A 12,738-nucleotide genomic window follows, 5' to 3' on the forward strand; every position below is an offset into this window, starting at 1 on the left:
CTTGTGTTAGAAATATGCAAAGTTGCTTTCTTCAGTAGGGGAAAGTAATTTCTGTCCAAACGTTAGGTGCTAATGAGCAAAGAAAACATTGACACCCATCTTGCCTGTTGAACTAACACTTACCTCGCAGAGTTGTGAGTATTTCAGCAGGGGAAAATTTGAAATGAGACTAAGTTTGTTTCAAATATGATTCTGTTGTGTAGTCAAGGGAATTCTCTTTGAGCCTTGTCAGTTTTTGAGAAAGTTTCAAGGTATTGTTTTATTTGATATCTTTTAATAGCTTTGCGAAGTTGGATGGCTCAGAAACACCTCTGGGCTGATGTTGCAAGCCAGAAGATTAGTCAGTGAGTTTGACTTACTGCAGGGGCCTATCTGGAGCTTGATTATGGTGGCCCCAGTGGTGCAGCTGTGGATCTAATAGATCTCTACCAGATTCAAATGGATCTGGTAGTGCGGCACTATTCCCTTCTGACTAATGCAAGAGATTAATCGTAGGAGAGGCACCTATGGGTTTAAATAATGAGTTTTAATACCTGATCTTAGGTGTTTTAATTTGGTGATAATTGTTCAAACTCGTGAACTGATAATAATGAGTTACCTTGTGATATAGTCCCTGAATCCTGCCTCAGTTGAGATGTGGTGTCTAGGTGTGCATGATATGCATATTTCTTCACTTTGTGATGATTTGACTCCTAACGGCTTTTCTTTTTTTTTAGAAATAGGTCAAGGAGCTTTGCTGCCAGGCCTGGGGAATGTTCTGAAACTGTAGATGCTGGAATTAAAAGTCTGTATTTGACACCTTCCATAAAACCAAAACCTAATTTGTGCATTGAGAGGTATGTCTTAGTTTAGGATTAAGAGTGGAAGACCCCTTGCAGACTATAAGCTATCTTTTGACTGCTTACAGTTATTATGTTCATACCTTGGAGATTTCTATGTCAGATATTCTGAGTTGAAAAGATTTGCTTTCCTGGCCTACTTTGTGATTGTATGTTGACCTAATGTTCTCTGGTATGGTTATACCTCACTTTTCTAAGTTCATGCAAAGTGTGTAGGTTTTCCATGTTGTATGAAGCCTTCAGCCACTCCTTTGCAGATCCTGGGCTGTGTTGTTCCTTGAGAATAAAAATTGTTATTGAATTACTTCAATAAAAGCCAGTTTGGAATTAAACTTCTGATGTTCTGTTGATGCTTGTTGCTTTGTATAGAGAGGCTTAGGATGATGGAGTGGGATGAGAGGGAAGGAATAAAGTGGCTGCTGCGTATTTGCTGCAAGGTGAATGTTTCCCTACCTGTTTGACAGTGAAAGGGCACTTTCAATGTAATTATAAGTTGTTTTCTTTTTGAAAATTAGTTACATTTCTACAAAAAAATTCTAAGAATATGTTACATGAAAGATTAATTCATTTTTTTTGTTTTATACATTTTATAACTTCTTGTTTAGTCATTTCTCTGTTTCCATTGTATGGCCGGTTCAATCCTTTATGCTGTTAGGTTGGTGTGAAAGACAAGAGAAAAAAGAAAAAAATTTCCTTTCCATCAGCTTCCTTCAAAGAAAAAATAATATGGTTGCAAAAACTACTGTTGAGAATTCTAGATCAAGCATATTATTTTAGCTAATTTGCAGCTTTTAAAGGGATCATTTCTAAATTATCTCTGAAATAAATGCACTAACTGCTTTGGGCTTACAGTGTTTGAGTTGCTTCACGTAATAACTGTGCAAGTTTTGGCACAGTTGCCTCATGTTAGTGCAACTAAGATTCTGAGTTTTAATACAAACCTTGGAGTATTGGTGTTATTACCATTCTGCACTTGAAAGCTATATGCTTCTGGAATAAAGTATTATAAATCAGCAACTATTGTAAATGACACAGTAGTAAATGGACAAGAGACACAGCTGAGGTGTTGACTTTCACAGCAGCTTGTATTTTCAGTGGTGATTTTGATGTTACCATACTCACGCTCCGAAAGAGTGCAAAATACATCTTTTTTTAAACTCTCTGCAGATATCGGATACTACTCAAAGGGTATGATGTTTCTGTCTGTTAATACAAAAATAATGGTGACTCATCTCCAGGTTATGTTGTGCTTGTTGTACTTCACCTGGCCACCTGCATTTCAGGCAGCCTTGTAGACGCACAGAAATGTTAATGTTCTCAGGATGCCACTCGGGTCTTACCTTGAAGTTCACATCTTTCTGTTGACATAAATGAAGCTGTGTGAGACCCCTGAGTGCACGTGGTTTGAAGATTTTGGTGAGGTAGAGCATGATCACACTGTTTGACTAGGACGTTTCTGTCCTGGTGCATCCCGAGACCTGACACCACAGCCAGGAGGAGAGTGAGTGTACGCAGCTCTGGCAAATGCTCGTGGTTGTGGACCAAGTGTTGAAATCATGGAACAAGCAGTGAGAAACTGAAGTTGAATGAGAGAGTTTCATGTCAAACTGAGTTAAAGTTAAGGAAGTTTAATGAAAATGCAAACCCATAACTTTTCATGTAGTTGTGCTGTGCCACTTGAATGGGTTGTGGTGAATTTTTTTAAGGAAATGTTTTAGATCAGAGAGATAAATCAGAACCCAAACTCTGCAAATTAACTCTTCAGGTGAGTTTTGATTTGTGTATTTACAAGCTGGTAGTTTCGATCTCCTTTGTTTTGCTCTGGTTTGGGATTAAAATTCTTTACCATTGTCATTTCTGGAGTTTGCAGGCAAATCTAATGGTATTTCTCTTCTCTTGTTTTCCAGCATGCCATCAGAAATGCTGATGAAGATATTTTCCTATTTGGATGCTGCATCCCTGTTGTGTGTTGGTTGTGTGAATAAGCGCTTCTATCATCTGGCCAATGACAAGTAAGGAAGAGGGAAGCATAAATGCTAGTCTTAATCATGCAGCAGTTGACTTTACCTGAGTTATAAGTCTTTCTAACTTAGTTTCACTGATGCCAGAGCACTGATGCATGTATCTACTGGCAATTACTCTGCTGAAAATGTACTGCATAGCTCACAGTACAATGTGTTATATGGAATTCTTGCTGTGCAAGCCCTGTTGAGTTTAATGGGAGTTATGAGGTGAACACTAAATACAGTGTTTTGAAATGTTGCTATTAGCATTTATTTTGTTGTAAGATTTGCATATATTTGTTTGCATTCACATGCACCTTCACAGGCTCTTTGGTTCAGGCAGTCCTTAATGGTGTGAAGCCAATAGCTCTATAGAATTGTCATGGCTTTTGTAATTTTGCAGTCGTACTTACTTAGCTCTTTCATCAGGTTTTTGCAGAGGGTTTGATTTAGCCAAGGGATTCACTAGTGGGTTTTATCTGTTGCTGTTTCTGTCAAATTTTGGTGACTTCTAAGTGAAAACAAAAGGGACGAAGATAAATACTGACACATTTTTTTGTAAGCGATTGCTGACACAGAGTTCGCAAATTGCTCCTACCAGTATAATGATAATTTTGTGAAAGGATCAAGAGGAGAGGCCCTGGTTAGTATGCGACAACGAGGATGTCTGGGTATCCTTTTTTCCTAGGATTCTGCTGCATTAGTGTTGTTTAAATGAGAAAATGTCTTCCTATATAGGAAGTTGCTGCATCTGGTATTCATCCATTTCTCACTTACTTGCCAAAACTTTTACAGTGAATTGGTTAACATTGGCATTGACACCATCTTTAGAACTGATGAATTTAAAGGGAAGGCATAATCCAGATTTATTTTTGAGGCTGTCAGCAGGTGCATGTAGATAAAAATTGCGTAGTTGACACAAATTATATATCTTAATATGTGTTTTACAGTACAGGATAGTAAGGCAAGATAAAATCATTGTGGCTGTTCAAGGGAAGCTGATTCATCTGTCTCCATCTCAACAGTGTCTGTTTCTATTTTCTAATTTTGACAGAGATTACTGTATGCACAAATGGGATTAGAGGAAGATATTTTCCCTTATCTAGGAGACTGACTGGTTCAGTGGGACCAGGCCAGTTCTTCCCGTGGGATTTCCATGGACCTTCTTGAGTTTGTGAATCTTGTGGTGAATTAACAGAAGTTTTAATTGAAGTCCCTGCATATCTCTCTGACAAATCTGATCTTGTTTTTTTAGGCAGAGTGTCTTTCTGAGGATATTTCTGCTGTCCTGGATGTACAGGATGCTGTTCTTGATGCAACAGGACCATCAGTCTTTCATCGTCATATATCTGTGCTGCCTAATTCAGTGCTTTGTCTTTGGGCTCTTCAAATAATGTCTGTGCTTTAACAGTTCCTTGGCACTGATGTCTTCAGTGTAACTGTTGAAGGCAGGGAAATGTTTCTGACCCCCCCTTTCTGCACCCCCTTTGCCCCAGCATGTCGTATTATTCCAGTTTTCCTGTCATGCAGTGTGGGAAGCTCACATAGATGGTCTGTCTGAAAGCCTGTGGGTTTTGATCTCCATTGGAAAATGCTTGTATAAGATCTTTTTGCCATTGTGGTCAAGTGATGACTGATAATGGTGCATGTCCAATTCTGGCATTTGAGTTAGCAGTAAGAGGTTGGTTTGGCTTCTTGTAACAATGTCCAGTAAGAGGCTTTGAGATGACTATTATACTTAACTCTTTGAGGCAAAAGTGGCACATATTCTTCTATGAAAGGGGCAAACTGATGCTTCCCTGTTGGCTGCTTTTTTGATTTGTCTGCCCCGAATTCTTCAGAAGTTGATGGAGGAGCAGTGATACCTCCCTAAACACTTGTGATTCCAAGTCCCCCATTTTTCTCCTCTGCCTCCCTGCCCTGACTGAATTTTTGAGATTCTTGAACTAATTTCTCATCTGCTTGCACAATGCTGTTTTGGGAAAGTAAGAAGAAATATGTAACTGAGAGTGAGGAGAAGGGTGATAGGTATTTGTGACAGGCAAGCCTGTCTTCATTCAGTTTACACTGCCTGAGACTGTACCTTCAAAATGCAGGAAATGCCTACTACTAACTCCTGTCTTTTCAGCATCATGCAGCCAGATGCTGAGTATCTCTCCCCATGAAAGAAAGGATGTCTCTCTTGGGAAGGGCTTTCTAGTTAAGAGGAGAAGGTTATAGGAGGACATCTTACTGGACTTTTTAGGTTGAATAAGACCAGTTGGATGATATACAGCTCAATTTCTCCTGATGATGGTATGTCAAGGGCATCTCTCCTCTGTTTTCATCATCACACAATTCTTAGCTGCTTTGGAATTAAATAAGAATTTTCTCCCTCTATCACAAAATTTTTATGCTATCTGATAACTGGGTTGTCTCTTCTGGTATCCAAATTGAAGTATCTTAAATCTCTCTTTTACTTATGGGATTGTGCTTCATGCCCGCCCCCCTGCCTATTTTGGCAAAAGGAAAGTTGGAAGCTGATGTTGACTGTGAACTCCCTTATGGGTCTGTGTGTTTTAAACAGCTTGAGGCAAAAAATGGCAGTGGGAGATTGTACATATATCTGCAGAGCAGCAGGCTGGAAGGTTTTTGCAAAATTCCTGAGTATGTTTCATCAATAACAAGCGCCTGGCTCTCGGCATGTGGGGACTTATTCTCAGCAGCTGATGAAGTGAGAGTGGTTTTCATGGGTAGGAGGCAGTGTGGGATAGATTCAGTCCATGTATGCTTTAGTGCTTTAAGGAGAGGAAAAATGCATTACAAAGCACGTTAGTGCAAGTTTGCCTGGGGATAAGTGAGGACTGGTAATCTGGCTGATAAATGGTAGAGAACTTCTCTTGAGAATTTGTTTCTGTTGCTATTAATTTTCTTTAGTGCAGTTCTGTAGACTGTGTGGCTAGCACTTTAAAATGAGAAAACTCATTGGAAACCTTTATTCACAGATTGTTGTTTGAATTCTTGCAACTTCTTGTACTCAATATTCCCTGAACTGTCCTAGAGATGCTGGGATTTGTGGAGCCTCATATTTTTCCTAACAGGAAAGAGGTGAACCCGTCATTCCTGTTGCATGTTTCTTTGATCTCTTCAAAAAGGCATCTTTTCTATGAGCTTTTCAAAAGTGCAGAAGGGATTGACATGACAGTGGTACCACCACCAAACATAGGTGATTCGAATTGTCCTCTTCCACCAAACTTTCAAATACATCTACGTGAGAAACTTGAGGGATCCAGATTGTTGAGTAAGAGGTATTAAAACACTTTTTCCATTAGCTGATTTGGTGTGAAGACACATCATTGTTTTGGGGCGGAATTCTCAAAAGTAGCTGCTTAACCTTAATCAGTTTTCACTTAAGTCACTGCGTATGGCTATGCTGTCTCTGAACTTCATCCTGTATCCTATATTTTCAGGAAGACACAACTTGTCCTTTTTTGTTTCCTCATGATAGCTTTCTCTCAAATATGTACTGGTTTTGGTGGGGTTTTTTGTTTTTAAATCTGCTGCAGTGAGTGTCTGTGAAGAAAGTAGCAGCATAAGGGGAAGGAAGGCTTTTAAAAACCACATACTCTAGTGTGCTATTAAGAGGTATAAAACAGTGGGAAGTTCCCAGTATCTGATGATCTTACTTTCTAGAGCACTAGTCAAACTTATTTTCTGTATATGTAGTTGAGATGTTTATCAACCTTACTGGCATATTGTAAGAATTAAGCGAGTAACTTCTTCCTCTCCCCCCACCATGGTAGAGCAGAAAGTTTTAAGTGGATTTCATTTGGTATGTATAATCCAGAACAAGCAATGTGTTCAGAGATTCCATATTCTTTGAGATAATCTAGTAAGCCCATGAGAAATGCTGACATCTAGCATCTTTTGGTTCCTGAGCTTTCATATTTGCACCAGGGAAACTGACCTCATATGAGCTGTTGGAAGGTCAAAATGGGGAAAAGTGTACAACTGTGCCTTTGCATTTTGTGGACTAATACCTATGGGGCTACAGTTTCTGGTCTTCTATAAACTTAGATTTAGGTCAAACCCAGTTTGTTGATAATCTAGGACATTATATTTTTTCTGCTAACATTATGCTCAGTGGTAGCTGAGACATGCGTATAAGAATAGTTTAGTAACTGTTCTTGAAATTTATGTGGTTTTCCTCTTTATTCTATTTTTATTTTCAGTGCAATCTGGCTGAAAATCTATTCCAGTTGTTTTCAACCAAAAAGGACAATTTGGAAAATGCAGTCTGAACAAACAGAAACTGTTTCCTTGGGCTGTACTGCTCTACATGATAGAAAGCCTGGATACTGGAAGAAAGAATACATCTTGAAACAAATAGCTGCTGTCAAAACTAGAGTAATGCGACTTGTTAAACCTGTAGATCCTTATACAGGCCTTCCATGTAAAAACAAAGAAGCTATGAAGTAAGCAATGCCTTGTCATAGAAGATGTTTACTCAAGAATGATATACAGCGTATTAATGGCTTTGGAAATGCTGGGGGGATATGGAAAATGAGCTATTAAATGTATATGATAATGGCAAGATACAATGATAGCCTAGAAATTACCTCGCCTGAGAAACAGAAGTAGCAGTTAATAGAAATTTAAAAATTCTGTTGGAAGCATAGTTTAAGTTCTGTCACTTTTTTTTTTTTTTTATTTTAAAACCACCCCTCTCAATTCCTAAATAACAGAGTCTCTGGCTTGAGTTGGATAATTGTTCTAAAGGAGAAAAATGGAAAGGAACATGTAATGGAGAAGGCAAACCCATCATTTAAGGACACATCTGTTACTCTGCTTTGGCATAGTACAGATTGGCCATGCATAGACGTCCTGTCAACTCTAAAACTATTTGGAGTTACACCATTACTTCCTGACCAAAGCAGAGCTCCCAGCAAGAATGGGTGAGTTTTAACACAGGATTTGTGAGGGTTTTTTGGTGTAACTGGTTTATAATGTGTCTGTAGGAGCTATCTGACCCTGGTTTGGCTTATCAAGTCAATTATTTCTTAGAAAGACTCTCTGTAGTATTTCTTTCAAAGCCTATGTCCTTCTCTTTATTGGTAGAGCTTTTTACCAAGAAACAGATATAATCCAGCAAGCTATTACATTAATTCATAGGTTAGTGTAGTTACTGGCATGTAAGATACAGACTGATAGGTCCTGCTTTGGAAAGCTGAATCTAAGGCATAGATATAAATGAGCATTAAACAAGCATGTAAACCTAGGAGAATTTAATGTGAGACATTTAGATTGGAACAGTTCATCAATGTTTATGTGGCTACAATCAGATAATCTATGTTACTAACATTTATTTTTTTCTGTCTGATACGTGTGTATGTGAATTCAGGGAACTTGGTGTTTGGCTGCGTGTACAATAGAAGTGCACGCATATAAAAAAAAATAGTCCACAGCACAATGTGGGGTAGCTGTTGTTTTGTAACTTAAGTGTGTACGATACTTTTCTGGCATTATATTCTGAGAAAAGATGCTTAAATTAAAAGTGTGTATTTGAGGTATATATGTATTTAGTTGCTGTCAAGTTTTCCACGTCTGTGTCTTACGTGTCATTTTAGTATATGCAGTATCAGCTACATGCTTCTTGCACAAAACCCCTAGCAGTAGAGCTCTGAAAAGAGAGAATTGTTATACACCTACAAAAAACAATGGTTCCTCAAGCAGAAGCAAAGCATTTACTTAAAAAAATCAAGAGGAGCTGTTTGTGTCAGCTAAACAAATCTTGCAGTCAAAGTATGTGGGAAATGTAGTTGTTTTACCAAGGTGATTCCTATGTAGAAAATAGTAAAAGAAAACTTGCAGGTAGTTAGTGTATTTATTTCACACAATCATAAGTTGTTAGAGCTTGTGAATATAAATGAAGGTAATGATTTCACAAATATCAGAATGTTACTCAGAATGTTAAGACTATAAGGAGCTAGTGCAGGGACCTGGGGAAAGTCCCTGTATTTATACCAGCCTGACTGACTTAAAGATGGAAAGGGCTGATGTCCCATTCCTGCCCGAAATCTTACAGTTCAAGGTAATGTGAAGTTCCCGTTGGTCTTCCTAGCAGTGTGTAATGGTAGATGATACTACTGTGATACTATTGGGAAATCTAAGAACAGTTTTGAATATAATAAAAGCCTAAGTCTGCTAAGGGTTTTAGAGTTATTTCTCCATTTTGAGTAGGTAACAGACTCTGCTTTCTGCTCTTTTTAATGCAACACTAGCCAATAAGAACACCTGTGAAGTATGAACTTTAGTTAGGGTGTTATGGAGCTAAATCGCTTTAATTACAGACAAAATCTAGAACTAATGTTCTAAAGAATGAAAGCGTCCTCTAACAGAAGCTTTTAATTTATTGTATGTACAGTTTGATCCTTTCCTTGGAATTTTGCTTCTGTAGAGGAAAAATTTACCTTCTTAGTAGCTTGCTTCAAACTGACAAAATGTTCAGTGATTCTCTCTAGTACCAACATAGTATTAAAACACATTATAAAGTAATTCTGTGGCTATTTTGAAATATTGGGAAAGCATATAAGTTTTTGTTCTTTTTTAAGTAGTATATTAGGCTGTCCTATGGTGGCTTCTGTTTCTTTTCTTGTTAGGTGTTGAGATCCTGCTAGTATGTTGTAGTTCAGAGGTAAAGCTTATGGCTGTGCATGGTGAATGCTTTCAAAACCATTTTCATCATGTGCTGTTGGTCAGACTTCAGAGTTAAAAATGAAATTAGGCTGAACTTTTACACAAATAAGGAGACATAGTCTTGTTGCTACATTCTATATGTTCTTTTCAAAGACCTCGTCGACGTTCCTTAGTTGCTGAATACCATCTTGCTAACCTGACTGAAAGCAGTGTAGCAGTTGGTGCTGATAAGCTTGTCCGGCTCTTCAGCCTGAATCCAGGACTTTTAGTAGGACTTTGGAAGGTAAGATAACATTTTGTTTCAGTACTTTATTATGACCTGAAGATTCTTTTGCCTTGTAGTTTGGGATTTTGAGAGTTCTTTGGGTTTGTTTGGTTTGGTTTTTTTTTTCCATCTTCCTTTTTTTCTTTGGATTTTGAAAGATCTTGTCTAAGCTAACAACAATAAAATACAGGTAGGGACAGCTAGTTGATGATTTATTATATTCTAAAAAGCTGTTGCAGGAGTATCTACTTTTCAAAAAAACCCACCTCTAATTAAAAGAACAGTTATGTATCAGTATATTAGTTACAGTACTGATCTTATTTCTGTTCAATTGTATTTATTTTGTAGTTTTTGTATGCCAAAGTTTGATATCCTAAAGACTTTTTAAATAGAACTGTTTGAGGACAGACGTGCTTCTTCCCCTGACTCATGCCTTGCCCTGTCCCCATCACCCAAAGCGCTGAATTCCCACGGGGCAACTTTGCTAGTTGTTTCCTTTAATCTACGTCACCAGGTAGTTATATTCTGCTCCAGCAGTAGGAACACTATAAATCATGCCTTTTTGGGAATGTTAAATTCTTGGTATTAAATGTCTTAATTTAAGGGGTAAGTCTCTGTAAGCTGCGTGTAGAGATGAATGTTTTTAGAGAGCAGTGCAGAACGTCTGAATTAAACTTCTCAAAAGAAGTCTGTGTCTTTGCACTGAATACACTGGGACCTTGGTGTCTGCCTGAAGTTGCATATGGTTAGGTGCTATGGAAGCCTATCTCAGGTGTTCTGCTCTTGGGCTGAATTCAGAGGTGGCAGCCCTTTCTTTCTCCTCCAGCCATGTCAATGACATAACTTGTATTATTTGGCACTGGCAAGGAACTTTCCTCAGGGAGCTTGTGAACAGTTGCTCTAAGCTGTGTCTTGTTTGCAGCTAGAAACTCTTGATACCTCAAATGTGCACCATCACCAGAGAAATTGTTTAAAACCACAGAAGGAATATTTGTTTCACTTTTACTTGAAGGTGTCCATTTCCTAGAAAACTTGAGACTGGCTTAAAGGTTGTCTCAATCTATGAAAAGCTCCAGTAAGTTAACAGTAGTTTTCTTTTGTACCTTCAGAAGCTTAGTAGCTTGGTGTCCCTGTGTTGTTGTACCTATGGCCTTGCTAGCACATAACCCCCTCCCATGCTTGAAAGAGAACTCTTTCAGCACCTTGAAATGGTTCAATCATTACCAAGTTCCACAAAGTTGTTAAACATCAAGTTTGTTTTTCCTGTTTACTTTTCTGAATGGCTGTTCTTATTCTCTATGTGGGCAGCGTAACATTAGGCAGTTAACTGTAGATGGGTGTAATAACCGTAAATGCCACACATCTCAGTTTTTTACACATAGCTTAGCTGCGTAACAGAAATTGCTGATGCTAGTAGTTTTGACAACCAAGGTCAGGTTCTGTGGGCCTTCTGGTATTTGGACAGAGGAAGACTCAGAGACTCTATGTGACTGATAAATCTCTGTCATTATATCTTTTATAGCTGTAATTTTGCACTACAAAAGCACAGGAGTAACTGAAAAAAAGGTTTGAGTAGGGGATGTCATTTTCTGTTTGGTAACTCAGACAGATGAAAATAATAGTTGCCTGCTTTCCAGGACAGTAACAGACTGCTGGCTGTGGATAATTTTGCTATTGACTTATACATTTGCAAATGTAGGACTTGAAAAAGCATTTTTCTTTTTAACAGAAAAGACCCGAAATCATAGTATTCTGTGTTCTTGAAGTAAATAGATCCCTTTGGGTCTGTTTAGTTCTGGCATTGAGCTCTGAAGTTTTCTTTGAGCTATACAGGCCTATAGGAGGTATGGCGTATCATTTTCCAAGGAGTACATAATCTGGTGAAGACATCTGGGGTTTTACTTTGAAGTTCAGTATTGTCGTGCATTAGCCCCAGTTGGCAACAAAGAACCACACAGCCCCTCGCTCCCCCGCTCTCATCAGTGGGATGGGGGAAAGAATCTGAAGGGCAAAAGTAAGAAGACTCTTTGCAAATAGTTCCTTACATAGGAAAATAAGTTTGATGCTTAGGTGTTTAGTAGCTGAGAGTAAGGCCTGTTTGACTCTTCTTAGGTATCCAGTTTAAAAATGGTGAGTAGAAGCTAGAGAAGTACAATTCATGGATTGCTGCTGATAACTTTTGCCCTGGCATAGATAGTTTCCGTCCCTTTCCCCATAATACAGAAATGCTGTGATCTTTTACATATATTCTGTACTCTCGTGTGAAGACAATAGCAGTTATAGGAGTCCAAGTGTTAAAGCAAGCCATTATTAACGTTTTTACAGTAAGTGGCAGAGTAATAAGCAGCAGCATTTATCTATGAATTTTAATGCTCAAGAAGACCTTGTGAAAAGAAGTATTTCCAGATGAAAATACATCTACTTTAATTAACTTTTCAGGAGAAAAATGAAATTGCTTTTGTTATGGTGAGTCTTCATTATCATCAACTTCTTGAGAGAAGCACTTTGGGTTCTGCTACTGTGTAAGTTTTGGTTTTTCCTTTGTGGGAAGTAAAAACCTTTTGAATAAAGCTTTGAGTTTTACAGTTAAAATTGGCTGCTGGTAAGAGGTTTATATTTAGGCAGCAATTAGCTATTCTTGTTTAATATAAACAACAGTTACAGTAACTGTACACAAAGCTATACAAGTATTTTCATACTAAAACATAGCCATTGTTATGCTATTAAGGAGATAATTTAGTCCTAGAAGGGTACTAGTACTTGCTGTGTTGAGAAACTTAGAAATACACTGCCCATACTTTCTCCCTTTTCACAAGCAGGCTTTTTATTCCCTCTTCATCTTCTAAAAAGAAGGAGACATTTTAGGAAGTAGGAAAATAACCTTTAGCTGTGTAAGAGGGGAGAAAAACATTCTAGTAAACTGGTAAGGTGCCTCCATTTTTCTTTCAGTCCTGCT

At 38.1% G+C, this 12,738-nt stretch overlaps 1 protein-coding gene across 1 annotated transcript in view; it reads left to right on the plus strand.

The window, feature by feature from the left end:
- The first annotated feature begins 2,746 nt into the window (after positions 1–2,746).
- FBXO15 (F-box protein 15) overlaps positions 2,747–12,738 on the plus strand; it is a 20,201-nt gene continuing 10,209 nt past the window's right edge. Inside the window, exons 1-5 of the mRNA XM_035896945.1 lie at positions 2,747–2,851; positions 7,054–7,296; positions 7,567–7,776; positions 9,671–9,800; positions 12,222–12,304. Of these exons, the coding sequence (XP_035752838.1) occupies positions 2,748–2,851; positions 7,054–7,296; positions 7,567–7,776; positions 9,671–9,800; positions 12,222–12,304 (770 nt within the window). The 5' untranslated portion in view covers position 2,747. The remainder of the gene's footprint in view (positions 2,852–7,053; positions 7,297–7,566; positions 7,777–9,670; positions 9,801–12,221; positions 12,305–12,738) is intronic.

This window comes from Egretta garzetta, unplaced genomic scaffold (assembly GCF_000687185.1).
Source record: "Egretta garzetta isolate BGI_Z169 unplaced genomic scaffold, ASM68718v1 scaffold126, whole genome shotgun sequence".
In the NCBI taxonomy this organism is placed as follows: domain Eukaryota; kingdom Metazoa; phylum Chordata; class Aves; order Pelecaniformes; family Ardeidae; genus Egretta; species Egretta garzetta.